This window comes from Lagopus muta, chromosome 1 (genome assembly GCF_023343835.1).
Source record: "Lagopus muta isolate bLagMut1 chromosome 1, bLagMut1 primary, whole genome shotgun sequence".
NCBI classification, from domain to species: domain Eukaryota; kingdom Metazoa; phylum Chordata; class Aves; order Galliformes; family Phasianidae; genus Lagopus; species Lagopus muta.
The window spans coordinates 103,163,854-103,191,451 of NC_064433.1; the positions used below are offsets into that span (position 1 = coordinate 103,163,854).

At 35.6% G+C, this 27,598-nt stretch overlaps 1 protein-coding gene across 1 annotated transcript; it reads right to left on the minus strand.

Moving 5' to 3' along the window:
- Window positions 1–66: 66 nt before the first annotated feature.
- LTN1 (listerin E3 ubiquitin protein ligase 1) lies at window positions 67–27,451 on the minus strand. Its single transcript, XM_048934097.1, has 30 exons — window positions 27,325–27,451; window positions 25,452–25,655; window positions 25,020–25,118; window positions 24,021–24,251; window positions 23,211–23,263; window positions 22,698–22,878; window positions 22,124–22,297; window positions 21,034–21,224; window positions 19,484–19,628; window positions 18,406–19,194; window positions 17,896–17,937; window positions 16,524–16,716; window positions 14,519–14,758; window positions 14,030–14,183; window positions 13,631–13,781; window positions 12,740–12,941; window positions 11,672–11,831; window positions 11,360–11,464; window positions 10,944–11,086; window positions 9,867–10,002; window positions 8,814–8,958; window positions 8,022–8,235; window positions 7,490–7,727; window positions 6,524–6,598; window positions 5,430–5,616; window positions 4,824–4,995; window positions 3,365–3,585; window positions 2,678–2,872; window positions 1,972–2,139; window positions 67–1,170 (listed from the first exon to the last, which is right to left on the minus strand). The coding sequence occupies exons 1-30, from the start codon at window positions 27,364–27,366 to the stop codon at window positions 1,108–1,110; spliced, it is 5,313 nt and encodes a 1,770-aa protein (XP_048790054.1). The 5' UTR covers window positions 27,367–27,451; the 3' UTR covers window positions 67–1,107.
- Window positions 27,452–27,598: the final 147 nt, after the last annotated feature.

The following is a 27,598-nucleotide window of genomic DNA, read 5'->3' on the forward strand; positions in this document are numbered from 1 at the left end:
TAATTTCTGGAAGTTTAACACAAGGAGGAAGAGAAAGCAATCCAGAAACTACACAGACTAACAACATTCATTCATTCCTCTTCTTTTATTGAGTTTTCCAAGAAATCTGCCATGGAACAACACCATCCAAGTTGGAGTATATTAGTATGCTACTGCTATTAACAAAACAATATGAAAAAAGACTAGTGGAATGAAGACGATGTTAAATTCTGATACATCTATCATGTTCATTCAGAGCCCTTATTATTATGGGACTTTTTGACTGGAATTACGTGATAAATTCAGTCATAGTTTATGCCTCAGCTAACGAAGACATTAACTGAAATAATGACCACAGAAGAACTGATTGGTGTGCATGTCTTCTTAAAAGCCAATCTGCCATCAATGGGCAGTTTCTCATTGTCATGCAGGAATGACAGTGCCCTCTGTACTACCTTAAACTTGAGGGTTTTCAAGGTTTTTGAGTGCTGGTTGGCTGAGGTTTTTTCAGAAAATAAGACAAAGGTGAAAACTCAATTTATAAATGTTAATTTAGAGCATGCTACGTTTAAATTTCATACTTCAACAGAAAATTATCGCCCTAAGTCCATGCCTCAATGTTTACCTGCATTTTTTTTTATTATTATTATTTTTAATTTTTGTTTTACCTTCCCCGTAAGAGGAACTATTGTGAACCCACATATATTATAATCAAAAAATCAAGTCTTTATGCCACCAATGTTAAATTCACCTGTTACATTAATAGGCATGATCTGGCCTTAAGTGCATGCCACCATGACACTGAAAATAAGAGGTTTTAATCAACTATGCTGTGGCTTAAACACCAATTTTCAGACATAACTCTACATCACTTAGGAATTTTTAACATATCTTAATACCTTAAAAATATACAAATCAAAATAAATTATTCTTATATATTTCTTTATATCAAAGACTCTTCAATCTCTTACAAAAAACAGTCCAGAGGTAAATATGTGTCATATCCCAACAGTCAAGAATTCTAAGTAATAGAAATCATTTCCAAGTAGTTTGCTTTGTTCAACACACAGTTTATTGCCTCTTCTTCATGTATTACTTAGCTCACAGAAAGAAGACAGACCGTTTTATTCAGAAAAATGTCTCTCGACAAAGTGGACAGGTGGATTTGTTGCTGGACGTGAACCATTTGTACTGAAAAAGAAATAGGACAGCTTAATAGACAAGTGCAAGCTAAGTACCAAGAGCACTGTTTTGTCACTGGTAATAAGCTTTACTAGTGAATGAAGGAAACTATCAGAACATTCATTTTACTTAACACAAAAAACAGCTAAAAAGCCCTTTCCCCTTACATATATACATCTGTGTGTGTATATATGCACATTTGAATGTGTGTGCATACACATACACTGCATGTGCAGAAGTTTTATTCTAAAGACAAACAAAAACCAAATACATGCACAAAGTAATTCCTGTCCAGTCTAATTTTAGCCAAAAGTTGTGTTTTCAAAGCAGCAGGAATTCCTCTCTTGTATGGCAATACAGGTGTCAATATTCTCCAGCATACTCAGTAACCATACAAAAATGCCTATGATATCTTGGATATAGTTTATTATCCAGATTAGCAGGTCAGAAGAGGAGCATGCTGTGTAAATTAATTTTTAACTTTTTCTCCTCCCTTATCTAAGCTGCTAACATCAAGATGTTCTTGCTACACCAAAGCCAGACGTAATGGCTTACATTTTAGCAAACACAAAAACTCTGGAGTAGAATTTCTCTCTCAGTGCATCTTACCATAGAATTCCTGCAAATTATTTTGAATTCACTTAATCCCAGATATTCCAGCAACACAATAGAGAATTGATGGCACTGCAGTAGGACTACAGTAGGTAGATTAGATTAGATTAGTAGGTTGACTACTCAACACTTGAGTAGGACTACTCAAACTATTAAAGGATACTTTACCTATTAGAAGGATTTAGTGTAGGTACTCACCAAGCAAGCTGAATGAAACTTTTTCTTGCATGTTCTGCAAGCTTTTTTGGGCAGAGAATAGTTGGAACCATGAATGACTGAGAAACAGATCATGCAATCTTCGATGCCCTCAAAACGTTTATCCACATTATTTTTCCACAGAGATAGGCCTTCCATAATACTTCCATTCTAACAGAAGAAAAAGTTATTACTATCACAGAATTCCTTCAGAATATTCTTACCATTATACATAAAGGAAATGAAACCTGAAGACTGTAAAATCAAGTTATTGGCAACGTGTAGTTAAGTAATTTACAACACCAACATATGAACTATACGTACTAGTTTAATCTTTAGAATTGCAAACAAGCCTCACAAAAAAAAATCCTTTGTTCTAAACTCGGATGATGCAACTTCAGCAATCACCAATCTCAGGTATGTATTTTTTTCAAACTGCAGTTGAGATGGCAATGCCACATGCTGTGACTACTGGCCCATGCCTTATGAGATCTTATAATTCTCAATTTTGGCTATGGATTTTTCAGGACTACGCAGATAATTTTACCTCCCTTTTTTGTTTTAACATCTGGAGAAAAGCAGATGATAAGAGTAACCAATTCTATAAAGAAGTATGTGATCTGAAGAGATGCATTATATAAATCTAAATAGTATATTGCTAGGAATATTGTCGTATGCTTTCAAAACTAGAGGCTTTCTCTAAACTCACCTGATGTGTAAGATACGTGCTTAACTGCAGCATCCAGTTGCGCCATTGCTGAACAGCCACACCAACTCTCTTTCCACTCTCAACTGTTATAGACCCCAGTGGGTAATTTGATGGAAGCTGTATTATTAGTTCAATAAATATATCATCAACTGAATAAGTAGCAATGACTTCCCGTGCAGCAGACCGAGCTTTTACCTATGCAAAAAATGCAAATATTAAAAATCTCTACAATCTGAGACACACATCCTTCTCTAGCCTTTTTAAGATATAAGACCTGTAAGTCCTACAAACAATAAATAATTTTCTTAGGCTAGGAAAACATTTTTCTCAAAAGAGAAAAAATTCACTCATATCTTGGCAATCTAAGAAATTAACAGCCATTTCTCAATCTAATGGTTAATTATATATATATTTTTAAATAAACCAAAAAGTAGTATACTGATAGCAAAATCTTTCATTTACCTCTTCTACTTTTCCAACATTCATAAAACCCATTCTTTTTGAACTCATTCAAAACAGAACACTCATAAACAGACACTTATATCAATAGCAAGCTAAATTATTTTCTCATCAACCATGTAGAATATTAAAATGCAATCATGTAAAATACTGTAATAGTTAAGAAACAGTGTTTCTTTCATGTTCTACAAAAAGCAAAATAAAAAAGGAACAAGAAGTCTTACTAACCGTCATGCCATTAAATAGCTGTGTGCTAGTCTGAACAGAAGATATTTCCTGTGAAGAAAGCACGCTGCTGACATACTTGCTTGTAAATTTATCCACAACATTGAAGACACGTTTCTCACAGCTATTCCACCAAAGCCTAACCATGGCTGGTAAGTCTTTCAGTGTGATATGATACACAGAGCAAGCCAAATGCGGGATCTGGGATGACAGGGCTCCCACCCCTGTGAAAGAAAAGAAAGGACATTAAAATACTCTAACATATTATTCACAAATGTTGGTTCTTCTGCACCATGTACAAGACAAACAAACAAAAGAAAAGCAAAACAACCTGATATCAGTGTAAGTGTGGAAACTGAAATTCTGTTTAGTTCTCTATTTCTTACTATAACTGCTTGTTTGAATACAGCTTTCTCCATCTGTCTTGTTTCTTTGTTTCTTGGAGTAACGCTTAATGGCTAGAAAAGCATTTTCTGATTTTAGAGGATGAACAGTAGGTAGAATACTCAAAATCCAAAAATCAAGAATAATTTTACATTCTGGAAATTACAAACTGCTTACTTTGGAGTGATTTTTGAAGTACACTGGAAGTTTGCAATGCTCTACAGAAGTGTACAAAGAGATGATCCAGTACTTGATCTAGAGTCTGACAACCTGCCTGTGGCAGGGGGATTGGGACTTGATGATGATACTTCAGGTCCCTTCCAAACCAAGTCATGCTGCGATTCTGCGATAAAGGAAATCTTTCTCTCAAAAAATGTTGTGTTGTTAATTCCCCAAACTACCCTATTTCTGCTTTTCTGTCATCCAGATAAACGGCTTTGCAACATACAGCGATGTTCAAGCACAAGACTAGGAAATGATCTCTCAGTATCTTTGTAGGTACATCAACAGATGTATCAACATCTATACAGGTACACTGAAAAAAACTTTCACTGAAGCAACTTTCAAAACCATTTCTCTGTTCCATGTTTTGCAGCTAGAAGTGGTAATTACAATAACCAAGATTCTTCTAAACACAGTGGTAAAAGCAAGACTGAATTTAATGTCTCAAAAATTTTAAATATTAAAAAATATATATTAAAATCCATTCTTGTTTTTACAAATTCAAATAGAGAAAAAAATCAATTTAGCATAAAAAAAATAGAAACAATGAAGAAATCCCATTATCACGTATTTTAATATTTTGGAATATTTGTGTGCATAGAGAAAAAAATACATCACTGCTAAGTAGCATTTTCCGGTTTTGTTTCAATTCTTTTTCTGTTAAATATTTCAGCTTCCCTTGAGCTTCAAATGGGGAATTTATTGGGAAAAAAAGTAAATATATATTTGTGTTTATGTACACATGTGTATCTATTTTACAGGTACAATTTTCTTTTTTCTTTATTTTTCTTTCTTTCTTTATTTTAAAGCCTGAAAGGTATCAAAACCTCTCTCAAATACACAAATTTTTACTAACCTTTGACATCTAAATGAAGCTCTTCGGTAAAGAAGGTTTTTGTATCCTTATTCGGAACTTCTGAAGTCAGCCCAGAAAAGACAGGGTTTTCAGGCATAAGCCTGAACAAGTGATAAAGCAGTTTGTTCAAGCTTTTAGTTCTTCTAAGGTATTGCGAATAGAGAACTCGCAGCTGATGTTTGGACAAAGGAACAAACAACAACAAAAATAAGAAAAACAACAAAAAGTTGAGAATAGAAAGCTTATTCCTTCTACATGGAGGAAAAGTTATTCTGAGATTCAGAGTGAGTGTTTAGAAGAGCGATTTAGTTCTCAGTAACCTTTTGAATGACTTGAAGATCATCAAATGTCACAAGCTTGTTTAAAACCAGCAAAAAAAAAAAAAAAAACCTGTATTAATGAATTTTAAAATTTATTCCTCTAATATTGCCATCCTCAACAGACATCTACTGATGCTTTTGGAACGGAGTCCCAGTAAGTCCAAAGGAAGTAGGACAATATACAACTAAAAGAAAGAGGCCAAATAAAATCTCAATACCCAAATCAAGTAAACATGCTATTAAAAAAATAAATAAATAAATAAAAGAAAAGAAACTGAGCATATACCTGAGAAGAAGCTGCTTTGAAGAAAGTTAATGTCAACTTCCAAGTGAGAAGATATCCTAGAACAAGGCAGAACTCATCGCTCAGGGGCTGAATAACTGCAAACTCCCCAACTGGAATGCATTCTAGGATGTTTTCTAGCAAGAGCTCTTGAGTGGCAAGGACAGACATAAGAGCTGCTGGAGGTGATCTATGGAAAAATGTTATCTGGCATAGTGAACTGGAATCTTTAGCAGAGCATTATCTGAATTTATATCCACAACCTTCCCAGCATCCTTTAAATAAAGCAATGCATGCAGAACACAGAAGGGGTCTTTCACTACAGAAAAAACTTATTTTCAGATTCACACACCACTGCTACATCTTAATAGTCCTTTCTCCTGTAAATAATAGTTGGTCTCTCTCCTTCTCAGAAGAAAGATATAAACTGAATTCTTTCCACATTCTGAAAGGATGAATTTGGTCTATGGCTGAGCTGATTTAAACTCCACCATGGAATGCTTAAATTTTTTCTTTAGTCAAGTCACACCAACAATGGGGCAAACTAATGTGATGGGCTGGGTTTTGGCAATGGATTATAACACCCTGTGCAGCTCTGTTTTAAAACACGTTATTAATCATTGAACTGTGCTAAATAAATAAAAATGATTATCCTATCCCCTGTTCTAATTGTTGACTTCAGATTTAATCTATATAAAACGTCTCCAATTTTGGATATCTTTAATTTGCTATGTGGATACAAGGAATAATCAAAGAAGTTGAAGCTACTGGTGCAGCTAGAAATACTCTCAATACAGCAATACAGTTTAAACATCCCTTGAGATTTTACAATAGAACATATACAGTCTAATTACTTTAGTAACTGGATCCAGAAAACAATGGCAAATGTTTCCAGTTTTAGTAAAAATACAGATATAATCAACTATATTGTAGATTTTCAATATTCATACCTCTTATTGTCATAAGCATGTCATTTTTAAGCACTTTAATGGCTTCTGAAAGATGACTATTGTGCTGCAATTCTCAACTCTTTAACAAATAACAACAGGGAAAACAATATTAAAAAAAAGAAAGAACCATGAGGAGAAAATACATACAATGCTAATTCCTCCTCTTCATCACCATAGGACTTGAGATCTTCATCATCAAATTTAGGCAACTCAGGCATTAACCTGTAGAAAAACAGAAAAGAAATTAGATTTAATTTTTAGTCATTTTTAATGTATTCAATGCATAGCTTTCTAATTATCAATGCCAATACTATTGACTTTACTATTGAGTAAAGTCAAGCAATTACTTTTTAATAACATCATGAAATCTTTAAGTCACGTCATCCAAATTGGTTCCTGAATGGCAATAGCCAAAGAGCATGTAAGCCCTGCTTAGTTCTCCAAACCTCCCAAACACCTGAATTCATACTGAAAGAAACATCTCCATCTCAGAACAAAGCTCTTACAACATAATGCCTCAGTATAATGGTAGTTTCTTATGCTCCAGTCAGCTGCTTTGCTGCCTGCATTTCGAACAGTCAAAGGCACACAGCAATCTTTAAATTCTACGTTCACTCTTTTTGTATTAGAGATATCAAAAAAGTTCATAAGAACTCATTTTTCTTTATTTTCTTCATTTTCATATCTAATTCAGTGAAAATAAGAAGGTCAGACTATTTAATGATGCTGTGGTTACCAAATCAAACCTGGAATGTTGCAGTTTACATTTCAGGATTTTAAGAGTATTAAAACAAGTGTTAAAAATAAATAACTTCACAGTTACAACAATACATATTTAACTGTGGCATAGAAAATAAAATTGTATTTTCATGTACTTTTCATGCAGTAAAACTTCTTTGTATCTACTTAGTTCATTTTGACAGTTAAATTTACCATTCATGGCTTTACATCACATGTTCTAATCCAGAACACAAGTTGCCCAGTTAAGCATTTTTTTCTCCATAGTGCCATATCACTTTGCTAGACGTTTAAGTGCCTGTTCTAGAGCATATTTAAAAAATCAATAAATAAGGGGGAAGGAAGTGAAGAGAGTGAGACTTTTGTTGATCTTACTTATACAACATGTGGTAGACTGAAACCTGAACAGATCTAGCCCGGAAAAGCAGCAGTGGAGATAATGTATTTAACAGAGTCTGTAGATTATCTGGAAGATTTGTTTTCTGGCCTGCAACAAACTTTGCTGGTAGCTTATGGTTTAACAACTGGTCCTTCGAGATGTAAGTTAGAGCTTCACCCAAAGACGTTAATACAGAGTTCTGAAAAGAGCCTTCAGCTGCAGTTTTTGTTTCTCCTGTACAAAAAGGAGACAGGCAAGCTGTGATGCACAGTGTATGGATACTATGATAAACAAGCATAACTAGTAACAATTCAGACTACAATTAGAAGAATCTACCTCAAAATCAATGCAATACAATTACTTTACTAACTAGCATACGTTGAAACATACCATTTTACTTTTATAAACATAATATTATGTTAACATCATATTCCTCTGAACCAAAAAAATGTGGCCCATCAAGTTCTACTTCAGAATAGCCTGATTACATACTGCCAATGGCCTCCTTGCCAGCTACCATATACCCACCTGTGACTTTCACAAACAGAGGTAACAGCAAATTGTGAATTCCTTCAGAAAAGAATTCTTTCCATTCACTGACCAAATTCACAGGAAGGTTTTCAGTAGTCTTAGAAGCTGCAAGTTCAAAGTAAGCACTGAGGGCAGATGCCAGGTCACAACTGACACAGGCAAAAATCTGCACAAGTGGGATATGATAGAGTGAATGGTTTTCTGATGTTGTCTAGAAAGAAGAAAAAAAAAAAAAAGGAAGATTTCATAATAATATTTGGTTTAAAGTAGATGTTTTACATTCCTTCCCTATAGCCCAAAGTACTATTTCAAAAAAGACTCAATTGCAAAGACTATATTATAACTACTTTAAAAGTTTGAAAATGTAATCTGTATTTTAATAAGACATGCTGAAATGAAATTCTAAATCTCACCAATGTTTATAATTCTAGACTACTTCTCTTACATGATCTTCTTTATGATAGTCTAAAACTGCCACCAAGTGGATTCAAAAAGAAATGTATGCATCTGCAGCTTTTCCACTGCATTTGTGCAGCCAAGTGAGCCAAAAATGCAATGTGAAATCATCTCACTTTTCTAAACGTAAAACTGTACCCAGACCATGCCTACATTTCCAAATTGCAGGAAAAAAAAAAAAATGTACAAAAATGTAGCTGTTTCCCAGTCTCATTTTGAAATTCCTCCTTCCTTGCTCCCCAGTCTAAATTAGCCTGTTTTGTTCCAAGAGCACTAAAACGACTGCATTATAAACTGCAATGTAATGATTAGTAATAGTCTCTTTGATATTACCTCCAACCAAGCCAGCATGGAGCACATGATAAAGTCCCATTCATTATCAGCCAAAGGAGCTGTAGAATACCTCAGCAGTAAGGGAAGGTAGCGGATCATCTCTATGTTGAAACCAAGCAACTGAGCACTTGTTTCTTTCAGATTGCTGAAATAAAAATACAACTAAAGCTTACGCATTGTCATGTTATAACTGAAAGTATTAGTTTCATTACCTTTGCTTCTCCACTTAGGACACATTAGTTTTGTTCCAGACTACTACCACCCATGCTTTAGACACTTTGTCTTTCAAAATGAGAATCCTACATTAACTACCAATTCAAAACAAGTCAGTCAACTGGCACAAAATGGATGATCAGAGGTACTTGTCATTTGTATGTTATTTTAACAGATTCCTAAAACTTTGAACTGCAAAATGTAGCAATTTTAACAGAATAAGAGCAAGAAAAATAGTTTTCTTTTTTAATTAATAACTTACTGAAAATATAAGCCCTCAATAGTCCCAATATTATAAATTATTTACAAAAGGTGTTACCTGGATTTTTCTCACTACCCAAACAAATACTTGCACGTTTTAACACTCTGCTGGAAGTTTAGCTTTCCAAACTACAATGACAGGTCCAGAATTTTAGAAAACCTTGATACCAAACTTAAGTGTCTTTCTCCTGTCTTAAGCAATCACAGTTTTGAACTGAATCTTCAGCTACACCTGCAAATCTGTTCAGTTCTGCATGCTTTGAAAACAACCAGAAAGTGCTCCTAGTTTTCCAGCTTTGCTTACAGACAGAATTACTGTCAGGTTGACTTGCTTACATATGCTTACCTTCAGGTAATTCCTTTCAGTATGAGTTACTAGATACTTACACAAAGCAATCTTAAACTGCAAGATGCAGTTCAACAGAAACTTAAAAATATAGTACTAAAATGGTAGATGACAGCATTAAGTTATTATTTTCTTGGTCTTGTTTGAGTTCACAACCACCCCATATTTTTAAACTCTTCAGAAACTGGGGAGGGAGAGGGGGGGAAGTGAAAATATCTCAAAGTTGCACCCACCAGCTAAAGAGGAAGCTGTCCTCATTATCATTTTTCCAAGATATTATGATTTTTAGTACTCCGGGTAAGAGGTGATCACAACCAAAACTTTTGTCATTCAAGCAGGAATTCAAAATGGAGAGACACCCAAAAGCTCCTACGACACAATAAAAATATTATCCCTCAGGAGGCATTGATTATCAAGGTCAGACAAACATTAGAACGTGCATAGATTAGACACTTAATATCATTAACAGTTTGGACAGCAGCTAAGGTATTTGCTTTTAACACTTAATCCATAGGTGCCATTATTACATTAGAAATACTATAACCAACACAAACACTCAAACCAATAACCAAAAAACTCCTGTAAGATTCACAACAAAGCCTGAAGAACAAGCATTATAGAAACTGTAACAGTAGAAACATTATCTTCAATTGCTACATGAAACTAACACTGAAGATATCCATACTTAAAGGACATTCATTTGAAAGAGCTCATCTGAAAACATGAGAACACTACCAAGGAACAGATGCCAACAGTTTAAAATGGCCATAGAGGTTTTCTTTCAATTTAAGTGAACATCTTAATTACCTCATTAAGTAATTTTCCAAAAGCAGTTAGAAATGCATGTACAGCAGTTCTTATTCAGCACACAACGTGGCATTCACTACATGAACTGCTCAAAAAACTATGAACTTCAAAGGAGTTCTCACTAAAACCAGTCACAACACTACCAGTAAACAACAGAAATATTCTGCATGCTATAAAAAGCTTAAATGATGAATTGAAAAATCCAGTGTTTGCAAATGTGTCCAAATCAGATAGACCAAACAAGTAGGTTGTATCAACATTCTTTTAACTGATACTGCTAATCTCTAAGTTCTAATTTTAGACCAGGCATGTATAGATGTACTTCCTTAAAAAGACAGAAAACCACAACGCCAAACAGTCTAGAAGAAATATGCAAACTGCAGACACATTGATTTCTAGTAAAATTGATATGATTATAGTTAATTCACAAAAAAGCAAACATTAATACAAAACAATGTTCTTAAATTATAATGAAGCGTGCTGAGGTAGAAAACCATACTGACCATCAGTACTGGAGAGCTCTGTTTGTGGACATGTCATAAGTTTGGCCACGCAGTGGAAAACAAGTTCTCTCTTCTCTTCTTCAATTAAAAAGTGTGACAGGCACTGAAGTGTATGCAGTCTGCCCTCTGTTAATGGCAGAAACCTATTCAAACAAGCAGAACATCAAAAATAAACTCAACGCTTTAACTAGTAAACAAAATGATAACTGGTTCATATTGATCTAGAGGCCACTTAATATCCTACAATGTAACTAATCCCACGCACTATACAATGTTTCATTTTTACATATCACATACATACACGACCAAATTTTCACTCTTCATATGTTGATCATCAGAATCAGTATTACTTAACATCAGCAATATTTGCAATGTCAATTTTGCTTAAGAGCTGATAGGCAACAGTATTTAGATACCCTTCGCTCGTCTTAAAAAGCTTTTTCATCTCACAGGACACAGAGCCTTCTCCACAAATCACTTTGGCCATGGTTAAGGACCAGAGTCTTCCGTGTTCCTCTGATCTTCAAAAGAAGAAAACAGATCTTGGTTAATAAATACTACACAGAAACAGTTCACCACACAAGCATTTGGATGAAATATGAATCAATATACATAAGGAAAAACTACAGCATTTAACAGAAGTGCTTAACAGTCAATACTCTACACACTGCAAAGTATAAAGAGCTAAGGGCTGTACTGTGGTTCAGTTTTTACTTGCTCTTACATACCTATCAAATATTGTTTGCTGAAGGGTAGTTGTATTACTGAGTGCACTGAACTTCTCATATGTGATGTGCATTTCTTCTAACATATGAAGATATTCCAGAAGCAGATAAGGAGGATTCTCCAATTCTTCAATCCATTGTAATGAATACAACAGTTCTGCAACTAATTAAATAACAAAAGCAACTGTTGAGTATATTCAATGGATAGGTAAGAAGTCTGGTTTTTGTTATAGTTGTTGTTGTTTTAATGTATTTGTAATGTAATTTGTAATTAAGACAACAACATTTATACACAAGCTCAGATACTTAGAGCACAAACTGAGTTATTTGACATCACATCATTAAACACAAAAGAAAAAAAAAAAAGCAAGAATAAGCTACCATAGATGTACAAAAAGTTTTAAAGGAAATGAAGCACAAGAAGTTTACATCCTCTCCGTAACATTTTTTTTTTTTTTTAATACACATTTCTGCAGACAAGGCAAACAAGATCTAAATCCAGAGCACAAACAAACAAAAATACAACTAAATAGATAGCTGGCATGTACTAGGTTTGTGGGTTTTTTTCTCCTCAAATTGGCCTACAAAGACCCACACTGAACAATTACACTTATCTTCACACTGGGACACTAGAGGTAGAACTGTTAATTTGACTATGCTGTCTCTGATTTTACATTTTTATAAACCAAAGGAAATTAAATTTCATCCAGCAGAATTCAGAAAAGCTGCATCTAAATGCTAAAGGCTTTTATTTGATGGCATGGATACATCTACTGTTATCCACTCACACCAGTGCACCATACATGCTTTGGCGAGGAACAACTTTGAGATTCACTGTAAATTCAAACTTCCCTAAAATCAAACTCCTGTTGAGACAGCATGTATATGAAGCAAAAGGCCCTAAAAGTGTAAGCACACACTCATACTTAAAAAGGACACCTAAAGCAAAACTATATGCATATATATTTCTGATACGTGCCAAAATTTCATTATTCAATTCTAAATCAACAAAATCGACAATTAGAACTACTACAAAATCAAATTCCTTTAAATTTTACCACTGTAACTTACTTATATTGTCATTTTTCTTTCTTTCAGCATCCTCATTTCCCTTCACCATATCATTTTCCAGGACAAGTAGCACCATTTTACTTAATAAGGCTGAAGTACACAGATGTCCTGGAAGTTTAGTTGTGCCACATAGCTTAACACACGATCCCAAATGTTCACAATTCATACTCAGCCTTCCTTCCAAAAGAGGTTTGTGCATCCACTGTAATACGTGCATAAAAAGTTCATGAACAAATGATTGAGATCTTAATGATACACAGAAGATGAATGATCTATTTAATGTTAAAAATTCACAACGACTAAAAAATAACCACGGAAGATACAAGTTTACACCAAGAGCATAACAATGAGGATCACCCCCTTGTGTACATAAGAAATAAATCCACAGCAGTTACTTGAGACTGCATTATTGCCTCAGAAACAAACACACACATTTAGAACACTACACAGCTTAAAAAAAAAAATAGTGAGGTTACTGAAGATTAATAGTTGGACAGAAAATTATTTCTCTCTCTCTCAATCTAGTCATACCAGCATTTAGTTTACAATCAGCACATCAGGTTACCCTGCAGGTATTAGTGTTACACATAAAATAATCTTATAGATTAGTTTACTTATAGAATATCTTCAGGAGATATATTCTGACAGACAAAATTTCAGAGTTGTAAAGTAAGTTGCCAATGTTTCATGCCAAAAAGTATAATTTCACTGATTTTGCTTGTCTCCAGTAGTACCGGTAGGGCCATAACCATACAGATTTTGTCCAACAGGGATAGAGGCCAAAAAGAACCACAGGACACGTGATGATATGTATAATCACACCTGAAATGTCATGCAATTGCAGACAGGTGAGGTTAACTACAATGTGAAAATCAATTATCATTTTCATACCTCAGCAGAAAGAGACTCACGTAATTTTTCCCATTCAGTTCTGTTGGGCATAACGTGCTCAACATAAGCTCCCACAAGACATCCAGACTGTCTGTCAGCTTCCAGAAGCGTAGACAATAAATCACTAACTGCAGAGATCAAAACCTGAAGGCTGAGAAAAACAAATAAAAAATGCTGCAAACAAGTTCAGCACTATCAAGCAAAATCTTGTTGTAAATGACAATGCTATTTTCATGCTATGCTTTAATTATGCTTTTATAAGCCACAGTTTCCACCTCTGACAGGTTTAAAAAACTCTAAATAACACAGATGCCAAGTAAATATGAAATTGTATAGGTTTGATCTTCATTTGTTTTAGGGAACAACATACTATGACACAGACATGCACATCACAATTACCTTTTGACATCCAAAGAGGAAGACTGAATTTGATTCTTGATCCATAGTGCAGATTTATGCAAAAAAGTGCTCTGATTCTGCATACTCCGAAGATGACGGACGAGCGAATTTACCCCAGATATCCAAGTGTGCTTTAACTTGCTTACAAGCAAATCTATTGAAAAAAGAATAAAATAAAAAATAAAAAAGCTGCATCTTAGAGCAATGATCGCGTGACTAATGGTGCTAGAGCAAGTAAAGAATTCTTTTTTCTACATTATTACACATGATCACTGTCATGGGCAAATATGTAAATTTCTGGCTGCAGAACAATTTTAAATTAATTTTTATACATAAGTTATATTTTACCTGAGATTAAGAGTGATTATTTTCACCCCCTAGCTGATAATCCATCTCACAACAAGACCTAAGAGGTAAATAAAACGACTGACAAAAAAAATAACAGTACAAAACCAGACATGGTGAGAAACACTCTTTTTTCCAGATCACCTGTTAAATGTGTAGCATCCTGCCTCTGAGCACACAGTTGGAAGATGGTAAGCAGCAAGTCTTCTGAGGATGGCATCAGTAAACACCCTTTAACTGAACTGAAAAAGCTTGAGGCTACATCACAGATAAAAGATACAGATGGTTCGGTATTTCCAGCTTCTGAAAGATCCTTAGCTTTAGACAGTGCTGCTTGAAGTTTATCAATAATCCTTTTGACATAAGTTTCACCAATCAAAGATTCTATTAGGAATAGGAAAAGAACAACAAGCTTTGATAAATTGACAAACGATACCTCAAAGACATAACATGTACCTACATGCTTTTTATTTACTAATACAGCATGCAAAAATCAAGTGCCAACTAGCTGCATTCTTATGGATACCTAAATTCTCATCCTTATTCAACAACCATCTTGGATCAGGTAGCCAAGTATCCATATAGTCAAATATCTTTATCGAAACCAGCTTTGATAAAAGACATATCAACAGAGCAAATTATATATATATATATATATATATATATATATATATATATATATATATATATATATATATATATATAATATATATATAATTTATATATAATATATTATATATATTATATATATATATAATATATATATATATAATATATATATATATATATATATATTATATATATATACATATATATATATATATATATAAAAAATACCTTTAACCCTTCTCTGACTACCTAATTTCTGGCAACCCATTGTGAGCCAGAGATTCCACACGGGCATTGGATATAACTAACCCAGCCAGATCTATCTATCTCCTATGAATATCACTCTCTTTCTGGGAGTGAATCTATGTACTATGCTACTTCCATTTATACTCAAACTCCGCAGCATACTGTTGCATTGAGTTTCACTAATGTGGAACTGTATGAAGCAGCACACCTATGTCTTTCCTCAGGCTTTAAACATAGAACCATTGGGTTCTTCTCTTCTCAAAAGCAGTGAGAAGATCCTTCCTATTTGCACTTTACACATCAATTATGGAGTCCATGGCTCTTTATCAAAAACAAACTCCTTTGTAAACTTCCTCAGTAAGCTGAAGATTTCTCATTCTTTTGATTCTAAACAGAAACCATCACTTTTGTCTAACAAATTCTTTGGATATTTTCTGATTTTATTGTAGCTTTTTTAAAATAACAGAAACAAAACAAAAAAACAAAACATTTAAGTGAACAAGCATATTGAAGTGACCAAAACTACAGACTATAATCAAGATATTGACATCCTAGCGCTAACAATGATATTCACAGGTCCTCAGTTTTTCTTACAGCAGTTCCTAAAAACTAATTCTGAATTTTAACAGTTCACTGAAGAGAGAAAATCACAATTAAGTTCTCCCTGGACATACTTCTTATATTTATTAGTCTCAAATTTCAGTTTTATTTTTGTCAGTTAATCATCCAGTGTCATAACACTGCTACGAATCCCTGCATTTTAGTTTTGATTAATCTGAATAATACATCAGAAATAACTACCACCCTTTCACAATTCATCCTCATTTCCCTTTAATTCCTATCACTTAATAGGTTATTGAGCCATGAAAAGCCTTTCCTTTTACTTCATGCCAGCTTACCTTGAGAAATTCAGAATAGAGAACACATAAAAAATCTTTTTGAAAGTCATATGCTGTACTTTGACTTACATAAGTAAGTCAAGAAGAACCCTGAAGGTCTCTTAGACTTCATCCAACGTGCAGTAAAACACATCACAAAGCACCCAACATTAAATGAATGCCTTGAGCTTAGCAGTATATTCAAGTTCTACAAGTTGATAAACAGCCAAGTCACTGAGAAATCAGTCCCAGGACACCATGAACCATAAGGAATCAAGTTAGTTGAAGTTTCTGTCTGGAGAGAGAAGGAAGTTCTGATGCTCCTCTACACTGAAACTTCCAGAATTCTGATAACAAAAACCAAGTTTAAGTGCAGCATTTACAATTCACAAACTCCAAAGATGAAATATGTTTACCATTTTTAATGTGTTGTGACAACACCAAGCTCAGGACGGTCCATTTTTCTGAAGAGGATGATTCTGATGAGGTTGCTATTGGTTTTAAACCCAGGTGACACAGATCATCTGCCAGCATTACAAGTCTTTCTCCAAGCATATCTCCTTTCAGCCACCCAGAGATTAACGAAAGTTTGGTTGTGCTAGAGCATGCCTGAATGACAAAAAGAAAATAATTGTTATAATCTTTTAAAGCTATTAACTTCTATTATGAAGTATAATATTAATATGCAGTCCTCAGAAACCACAAATCAAACCTACACAAGCAGGAATCCTACTGTGTCAGAAACAGTAAGTCTCTAGGTAAATATGTCAGTGATCATTCCCTTAGTTTCGTTTTTGGCTAAAGACAGTAATTTACTGCTAGGTCAGACTTCTACTTCAAGGTGAAGCCAGACACCTTCTAAGAGCTCTCCTTTTTCTCTCTTCTCCAACTACAGAGGCCAGAAAATGCCTAAATCAGGGTAAAAAAAAAGCTAGCTTTCTGGTAACTAAAAGTTTTTGCTGAAATAAATTTTATTTACAGCATCTGAATTTCTCTAAAAACAGATGACTGGTCACAGTCAGAAAAGCATACTGAATAATAATGGGATAAAAGCTTAAAAAACAAAAACAAAAACCCATAGTATCTGTAAGGAAATGTAAACCTAGTAGATAATCAGCCAAATGATGCAAGTTCTCGTCTAAAAAATTTGTAATACACTCCATATTTCATTCCAGGTATTCACTTGCATACCAATTTTTCAATATCCTTGTGCAGAAATAATGGGATACTAGCTTTTTTCTTGTACACACAATTTATGAGTGATAATCATTTTTCAGCATGATGTCTAGATCCCTAATCCATCACTATTTAATAGCCTTCAAAAACAATACAGGAGCTTACATACCTATTTTTGAAGCAAATATGAACTCCATAACAAACAGAGAAAGACAACACAAGTATTGGTGATGATCAGTCTGTCAGATCTAGTCAGAATTATCAGTCCAACACCCACCTCCATTTTCTCTAGTTTTGAAGGGATCCCCAGAAATTAATCAGGAATCCCTCTGGCTCAAAGAGCAAGTTGATCAAAAATAGAAGGGACAAAGATGCATGGATGTATGGTGTGCATGCATGTGGGATTTCTTGTGTTCATTTCTAGGACTAACCCTAGTTCTAAATGGGGTTAAAACAAACACTTTGAAAGTACTGCTGCATTACTTTACCATCAGTTTGAAAAAAAAAACAAAAAAGAAAAAGAAAAAGGGGTTTAATACACCTAAATCTCGAAACCAGAGAAACATTAAAAACTAAGCAAAACAACAACAACAACAAAGTCTAAAGACGTACCTTCTGAATTATCTGGAGAAAAACAATCCATTTCAGGTCCATCTAGAAGAAAAACAAAATTCCAGAAAATTTAACAGAAAGTATTTCCTGAATTGGAAGTATTTAACATCTTTTTAACTGTTAGTTGTAAAATTTTATTTTCTGCAAGTGATAAGCACCAGTTGCTAAGTTTCAAAGTAACAAAGTTATTTATCAGTTATTTTGCCCCCCAAGTCTCTCTCTAGCATCTAGACTAATAAAGGTGTGTAATTAAAAGAAAGGCCTCCCATTACTAAGCATAAAAACACACTGTATGAAGATGAAGAAGAGAGAATTTCTGTAATAGAGAACTTATTTATATATGTACATATATTATGTAAACAATTATTTTACATATATTTATATTAAAATATAACTCCAACACTGTAATGTCAACCTTTTCTAAATCTACGTCTGCAAAGTAAAAAGATTAAACAACCACATACCATAAAAAATAGTAAAATCTATTAAAAAAAAATACTCAAGACATACCTTCATTAAATCATCAAGAATGACTTTCCTTTCATCATTACTGTTGCAACACTTAAGCACACTGTACAAAATATCAACCAGAAAATGCATGTCTTTCCTCCAGTCTTCTTTAAGCCAAGTTATTAAATTCATATACAGAAATTGTACAGATGGATTTTCATTATGAACTTTTATGTCTTCTTGGGATTCAGCTGGAGGACAGCTTGCATTGCTTCCCTGCTCTAAAAGTACTTGAAAAACTCTGTTTGAAGAAAAAGAGTTGAGGAGGGCAGAAAGGAATTTCAAATGCTGCTCTGACTTCTGTTCATTGACATACACAATACTCAGCTCAGAAACGTGGCAGACTAAGTTTTCTAAAGGTTCTTTCCTTAGAATTGAACTATGCTGTAGGTCAGCTTGTATTTCAGAGTCACTATTATTCCTCACTTCTGTGAACTTTCCGTTCTCCGTGTTCCTTTCAGATTCATCCTCATCTGAAAATTTTACTTTTAGGGATTTTCTACTGTTTGGTTTCGTAGCAGTCTTCGGATTTTGAAGAACTTCCAGCATATCAGATATGGCAAACAATGTCTTCTCATCAGCCTCCAACTTATCAACATGAAGTATACACATTTTTAAAAGATGGTCCCAAAAATTTGACAATAGTTTCTGGAAGACTTCATTTGTATTATCATCACTGGAGACTTCAGCTTTGGCTTCCCAGGAGCTTATTGTTTCTGCTATTTGATAAAATAATGGTCCATTTTGTAACCTGGGCTCCTGAAGTACAGCATCAATTAGAGGAATTAGCTATGAAGGAAAAAATAAAAATAAATTGATCCAACCAGAAATTCTTTTCGTTGTTCTTAATACCAGGAAATGCTATTCATTTTGAAAAACATTCTGGAAACCAAGACCAAAAACCTCAGAACTATTCAGGCTGAATTTATAGCAAGGAACAACTTCAATAACATTATTTTTTCTCCGTAAAATCTAGTGAGACTTTGAACAGAGAAATAAATCCTGAAAGAAGTTGATGGTTTTAACTTTGAACTATTACGTGCACGTTGAAAGAACACAAGGTAGTTTTAACAAATACCTGGTCACATATTAACATCTGATGTATTTGTCTTCGTTCATCTTCATCTATTTTCTGCAGTACAGCAAAGCGCAGGCATTCCATAAAAGTAGTTACAATTGCTGAACTTTCTGAAGGACTGGCTAGTGCCCGCTCATTTGACAACCTGTGAAAGGTAACACTGAGGTGAGAGTAGGAACAGCCAGTTGTCTAAGCTTCAGAGAAACCCAGCGTAACGCTTCGATGTAACCCTGATTACGTTGCTTTTATCCAGACAAAACCCATTGAGTTGTCAGACAGAAATGAATTCAAGAGGACATGCTCAAAGAGTCAAAACATTAAAACTAAGCATGTAATACAAATTGTATTAAAATATATTTTTCCTCTTGTTTCAATATTAAGTAGAAAGGAAAAAAATAACAGCTACGTAAATTGAGGAAATTTCTCCAATCAAGAATACAATTTACTGTTTCAGCTACTTGTAAAAGGTCATAAAAGCTCATCTGCAGTTTTCTATACACACTAAACAGGTTTAAGGGCTCATGAAACATTTAGCTGTTGTACTAAGGGACACGGATTTGTGGGGAAATACTGCTGGTTGCTGGATGGTTGGACTGGACAGTCTCAGAGGTCTTTTCCAATCTTGGCGATTCCATGATTTTACTATTCTATGACAGACTATTATTATTTTAAGCCTGAAGCTTATGTTATAATACAAAGAGAAAGGAACTAATCATCACAAGAAATGAAAAAAAAAATACACAAAAAGCCATCAAAAGAAGGTTTCACCACAATCAGTTGGATTCAGAGCGACACTGACGCTTAAATCACCATTTAAAGACCACATTAAATTAGTGCACAACACATCCTCAAAGAACTCTGCTAATGATCACCTCACCATCAGTCAAGAACTCAGTTTAAATAAGATTGGTTTAAATAATTTTAGTATTTCAGAGAAAGATACATATTGTGAGTATATAATGCATACAAAGTATGTAAGTTACATTTGACAGACAGCTGCTATTGACATTTTAAATGGAAAAAATAAGGTAGCAGTTGAAATCCTTTAAAATCAATGTAATAAGAATTAAAGGTAGATTATATACACACATAGTAGATTTCACAATCACAGCACTAACCCTCAATAATCTCAATAAAGTGAGACCTCTACACTGGAAAGAAGAACCTGATCTCTCCGAAGTAGCTCAACTTGAAATTCATTTCCCATTTTTCCTTTCAAAACTTATCATGGAATGAACACAAAACTTTGACAAAGAAAGGTAAGAATGGTTTTGGCAAGGAATATGCAATAAAAATCACACAGGAGGTTCAGCAGGACAGCTGCAAACGACTGACTTTAGCACTAGATTTGCAAAAGTAATTTGAAAATGTTATTTTCAGATACAACAGCAAAGAGAGTGGTTTTTCCTCCCCTCAAAATTAACGATACATGCATATTTAAATATCCTCAAGCCAAGAGATACAGTTACCTACGTTTAAATACTTAAAGATTAGTCCTGTTTCCAAATATAAGAGACTGATAACAAATAAGTGCAGTTTGTGGTTCATACCCTTGAATCATTGAGCTGAAAAAAGTTCTGAAATATTCCAGCTTTGGTTCTGTGATGCCAGGAGGTACCTTGCTAATGAATGGCAAAATATTTGGGTATATAACAGTAGCTAGTCCTCGTCCACCTTCTCGAAGTACTGTCCACAGTTTCGGTAGAACTCCTTTTCTGGCATTTACATGACTCCAACAGTCCTAGAGAAAGAAATATACTTAATGTAAATTAAAAGAGAATGTGTTACTTTGGAGGAACTCCTTAGATAGACATTTAATCTGTCTGGTTAAGTTGTAGCTGAAGCAATTTATTTTAAATTTAAATTGATTTCCCCTATTTTTAAAAATCCTTATTTTAGCTGTGAATTTTTACAAGTAATTGCGATAAAACTGCAGTTAAACACTTTTATTTAATGATGCTGCACTTAAGAATCTTTCATAAAAAATGACTAGCATAAGTGCTTCGTTATTTAATTCTGTTCTTATCATTAAGAACAAGCATTGATTTCAAAATCCTAACTTCTGAAGCATCACTAACTTCAAAACTTCCTGAAAAAAAACCTCACGATTTCATCTCACACCTTAAAGATTTTTGTCCTCTGACCTATCATCATTCAAGGTATCTACAACAAAGCTGTTTAACATGTACAATGTATGTTTATGGGGAGCACTGCTAGCCCTGCTATTAAATTCAGTGAATCTGATATTTCATTCAAAAAAAAAAAAAAAAAAACAAAAAAAGTTTGGAACTGAGCATTAAGTTAGAAGAGAAAACAAAGAAAGCAAAAAAGCACTGAAGGTCATTTTCGTAACCTTCTTCAACCAAGAAAAATGTTCTATCTACTTTTAATCCAACAGGTTCAAGTAAACTTAATTAAACTTATAAAACTAGCCCTGCTGGATACAACAGATTTGAAAGTTTCACTGATATCCTAAGGAGCAGGAAGGAGTGTGAAGCATTAATAAGTTCATGTTATTAAGAAGAAAACCCAGATAAGCTGTTGTTTATTCCACACAAAATTCTGGTACCTGGTGAAAAATTAAATGCGACATTCCAGTGAAACATCTGCCCCTTAGGTCTATTATGTCTATTATGTTACCTCAATAGTGGCAATAGCATGAAGAACAGCTTCCCAAAGAGCAGGACACACCACAGCATCACTGTCGTCAATACTGAGAAGAACAGCAGGACAAACTCTTGGTGCTTCAGCTTTCACCAGCTCAGGCAAGTACTGGCAAAAAGCAGAAGCCAGCTCAAAGAAAGCTGAACGAACCTGATGGACCACAGAAAAACAAAGTCATTAGGCAAATGGCAAAGCAGTGTTGCTACACATTGTTATGTAACATTACTTCTAAAGACAAAAGGCAGGCTCCATATTTTGGCACAACAGCAAAGGCTTAAATACTATTACAATAACTTTTAATATTTTAAAATAATTCGGTCCTTGATAACATGCATTTTACTAACGTTACATTTCACTTCCTAACACATCTTCTGTTAGGTGAAATTTAGAACAATATTATCCATTTACAGTCTAGAGATCTGGAACTGTTTCAAACGTAATGCAACAAAATACAGAGTTAATTGTTGAAGGACATAAGGCATTCCTATCTGCTTAGATCCAATGCATTATCTTGAATGAAAACTCTCCAAAATAATTAAAATAAAATTACCTGTGGTGCGCTGTGTTTACCATATTTCCAAAATTTGTTTTGAGACAGAAGTGACATTAATTTTTCCTCCAATGAATGCATCTCTTTCTTTGGCAGCATGCTAAGCAACTTTTTTAAAGCTAACAGGGAACAGGTCAAAATCCGGAAAAATTTGGCTTCTCTTTCTTCCTCTGGTACAGTTCTCAGGAAAAAAAAAGAAAACAAAATTAAAGTGAACCCTAAATTAATGAACAGGCTTCCCATATGCTCCAGTGCTACCAAATTACTCTATAAAGTACTGGAGTTTCAAGTCATCCCATCTTCCACAGCTATTCGTAAATACGACTTTAAAAGATCCGAAAGAGGAATTAGGCAACTGATAAGCATAAATACTTTCACAAATCCCATGGAAAGTTCCTGGGATCTAGAGTCACATAACTATTCTCTCTCTTTAACAGAGCTAGATCCACTACATCAGCAAGAAGAGTAAAACCCAACATAGACCAAGACTTAAACATATTTAGGTTAGCATACTGAGGATCACTGAGTGTGTCAGGTGTTTCTTTCAGAAGGTGATCTTGAAGAACCTAAGGAGGAAAAAAAAAAATAATAATATGCCTATGCACATACACACGCACAAGAATATAATACTTCTGTGAATAGTATAGCCCATATATTATTCAGAAACAGCTCCACAGTAAAACTTGCAAATCCCTGAGCCGAGTTTCTTAAATGTATTACAGACATGCTAGTGAGCAAGAACAGTATTACTGACCCCACAATGGCTGTTGTTGAATCCAGACTTTCTAATACTTAAGCTGCAGTCCTACACTGACATTTTTCTGGCGAAAAAGATGATAAACTGAGGCTAAGCAAAATGGTTAAGTTGGTGTACGATGGCTAGCAATGCAAACTTTATCTTCTTAAATTCAGTTTCACATATTGAATAGCAGAATAGTATTAAACTTGGTAACAATACCAATTGTTGCGGCTTTCTGAGAGTGTTCAGCATTCTTTAATCATCCACTATTGCAGCTAATCTGCATCATTATTCTAGCTGTCAGCAACGTTATTTGATGACAAGCAACACTACAGAGAAAAGCACACAGTAACATTCATCCCATTAATTCTTCTGGTTGTATGGTTCCATTGAAACAACATGTCAAAAAACAAGAGTTATCTTTGTATCAGCCTTTTCTTCACATTAGTAGGAGCACAGCTTCAGGTGAAAACCAAATTTATCTTACTGAAATTTAACAATGAATAGGTGGGGATAAGATGAGTTTTGAACTTTGAATAGAAGTTGACACGTGCACACAAAGCCTTAAAGAAATACCAACTCACATTAAGAACTTCATCTTTACAGAACGCTAAGGCTTCAGGTTGTTTGCTTGAAGGAAAAGCTTTTTCAAAAGCCTCTTTTGCAGCAGAAGCGGCAGGGGAGTAAGTGTCACATTGTGCAATTAGCCAGTATCCCATGATACTTTTTAAGTAAGGCGCCAAGTGTTTTTTCACTTTAAGGATCAGTTGCTCAAAAGACTGCTGAGTTGCTTCTCGAACACGGCGATCGTGATCCTGTTGAAGCAAAAAGAAGTATACTTCTGATGCTAAGCATTTCAGAGCAAAAGAAATCACACACACACACACACACACACACAGAAACAAAAGCAGCTTTTTCTCAATTCAGCCATTTTTTGCAATGAATCAAGCTATGTAGATTTGAATATTCAAACACTCCCCAATAAAGAAGAGTGCTAACTCCACACTAACATGTTCTTGATACATCACACATCCAGAACCATAACCTTTCCCAGATATAACTACAGTCATCATCTCTGTTTTATACAAACATTTAACAAAAAGACAGGAGGAAACAAAAACAGAAAGCCTTGAAGTCATTGTGAATTGAAACGACCATAAGCCTACACAAATTGTGCACTTATCTGCAGTCTGTCTGTGTATATATGGTTATTTCTATATCAATTTAGATCATATTTTCTATGCTCTTGGCATCTAAAAGAAACATCAGGAATGATTTCAATGTATTCTAACGATTCATTTTGATCAATATCATGTTTTCAACAGTAGCCATTCCAGATGGAGGTATCATGATTAAAGAACAAGGTCCAAACAACAGAAAAAGCCCAGGCATCAACAGCTGAAGGTTACCCCACTGCCAATACAGAAACATCTCACTAACAAAGAATGCTACTTTCCCTCATTGTCTTCTTCCTAGATCAAGCCAACAATTCCAACAAAAAAAGACAGATCAATAAGACCACCTTAGGCATTTTCACAGAAAACCTTCATAGAAATTTCTAATCTATATACTTTTGTACTTACTAGTGAGATTTTACAATAAATTCTTGGCCAGTAAGGAAGAACACCTTTAACAACTTCTGCTTCTCTTTCTTTGCACATCGCACCAAACTCTTGCATAGCCTAAAAAAAAAGATATCAGCATGATTTAAGAACTGACACATAGCCACATTTTCCAGTTTATTAGCTTCTTCGAGATACTGCAACTCTCTTTCAAAAATTAATTTATTTCTTGAAATTCAGCATCCATAGAGTTAATTTTATGAATGTTCTGTCAGCACTGTCTGATGGGCAGCTTTAGAAGTCTTTCAAATTATCTTCTGTACTGGAGCTCTAATAAATATACTGTAGGAACATAAGACTGGATACCTTGATAAATTCCTCTCCAAACCCTCAGAAAATCAGGACAACTCTTCCAGTATAATTTTTTTAATTGGGTAGAAAGCATACACTTACTTTTAATTTTGTTATGATATCCCTTTTAGAGAGTTTTCGCAAGACCATTCGAAAATCAGCATCCACGAGGCTGTCTATTTCCTCTGCACCCTGAACTGCAGGAACATAACCTAGATCACTCTGCGATGTTCCAAAGCCGATAAACCCAGGCACTGTTCCGCGTTCTTTGGCGAGGAGCTCTGCAGCCCGGCCGCTGCTAGAAGGCTAACAAAGGACAGAGACATCAGTCAGCTATACACATCAATCACTTATTTAATTTTGCATCCATCAGGCATTCAAAATAACGGTACGATTTATAATTAACCTTCTATTTAAAACAAAGCCTTCCAAAGCGGGACATCCACAATTTAAACGTTGAAATCGAACCAACACAGCAAGGACATCCTACCGGCAACAAAGTAAAAGGTCAAGAACAATTTAGAAAAATGAATCAAAAGGATACGTATGTAAGACAATGTAATGCTATCCCATCAGACTGCAGTGGGTGGTTTGGAGTTCAGCATTTAATCTCGCCCGCCCCAGTTAAATCAACACCTTGATCACACTATGGCCTCATGTTTATTTCAAGAATGCTCTTCTGAAGAGGCAGTCCTGAAACTGCGTGATGATTTAAAGTCATCTGTAATACTGTATCATAGAATCCAACAATAGAATCATTAAGATTAGAAAAGACCACTAAGGTCATCCAGTCCAAATGTCAGCCCACCCCCACTAACCACATCCTTCATATTCACACAATTTTTAAGCATCTCCAGGGACAGTGACTCCACCACTGCCTGGGCATCCTGTGCCAGTGCTTCACCGCTCTTTCTGAAATCATTCCTAATATCCAACCTGAACCTCCCCAGAAGAAAATGATGTCATTACCTCTCATCTTATCACTGATACCTGTAGAGGCTGACCCCCACTGTGCTACAACCTCTCTTCAGGTGGCTGTAGAGAGCGATGAGGTCTCCAGACTGAATTACTCTTTCCTCAATCACTTCTCATAAGACTTGTGCTCCAGATCCTTTACCAGCTTTGCTGTCCTTCTTTGGACTTCAGGCAAAGGTCTCAACACCTTTCCCATAGTGAGGGGTGCAAAACCGAATGCTCCAGGTGCAGTCTGGAGTATTGGGGATGACTATCTCCCTGGTACTGCTGACTGCACTACTTCTGACACAAACCAGGATGCAGTTGACTCTCTTAGCCACCTTGGCACACTGCTGGCTCACGTTCAGCAGGCTGATGACCAACACCCCCACATTCTTTTCCTTCACACAGCCTACCAGCCACTCTGCCCCAAGCCAGTAGCACTGCATGAGGTTACTGTGGCCAAAGCGCAAGACCCAGCGCTCAGTCTTGCTGGACCTCAAAGGGTTGCCTTCAGCCCACTGGTCCGGTCTACCCAGATCCCTCTGTAGAACCTTCCTACCCTAATATACACTAAACACCTTTTAATTCCTAATTGTCACTAGCTTTGATCTGGGCTAATGACAACTTGCTGAGGTTCACCCTACTTTCCTAATTCCCCTCACAAGACACATAGACACACTACCCACAGTAGTAAGATACTCTTCTTGTGCATGAAACCTCAGCACCAGTGACATGCCCCATGGTACCCCTTCTGAAGACGACGGCGAGCTGGGTCAGAGGTACCCAAAAACAGCCCTCACCGGCACTCGGTCAAGTTTCACTCAGGCCACACTAACCCCAGTCCAGCGAAGAGCCATGCCGCAGCCCCTACAAAGGGAACGGACGGAGCAGGACGGCCTCAACTGCCCGCCAGCGGCGGAGGCCACGAACCGCGAAGCCGAGCCCAGCCGCCCACCCAGGCTGGGCAAGACGGCCTCACAGAGGGGACTAGGACAGGAAGGCGGCAGCGCTCACTCACCCGCACGTTACCCTTGGTGCGCTGCTTGTTCTTGCCCCCCATGGCTGCGGCTGCGCTACGGGCCGAGGAGCGGCGTTTCCGGAAAGACGAGCAGCAGCGACGCGCGAGAGGGGCGGAGCCAGCGGAAGTCCCGCCTCCCTCGTGAGCCCGCCCGCTCGCTGGCCCCGCCCCTTCACCTCACGCCTGAGCGTACGCGCACCTGGAGGAGGGCGCGGCGCCTTTATTAAGGCGCTGTGTTCTGTGTAAAATTACAAGTGCTCGGCGGTTTGCGGCC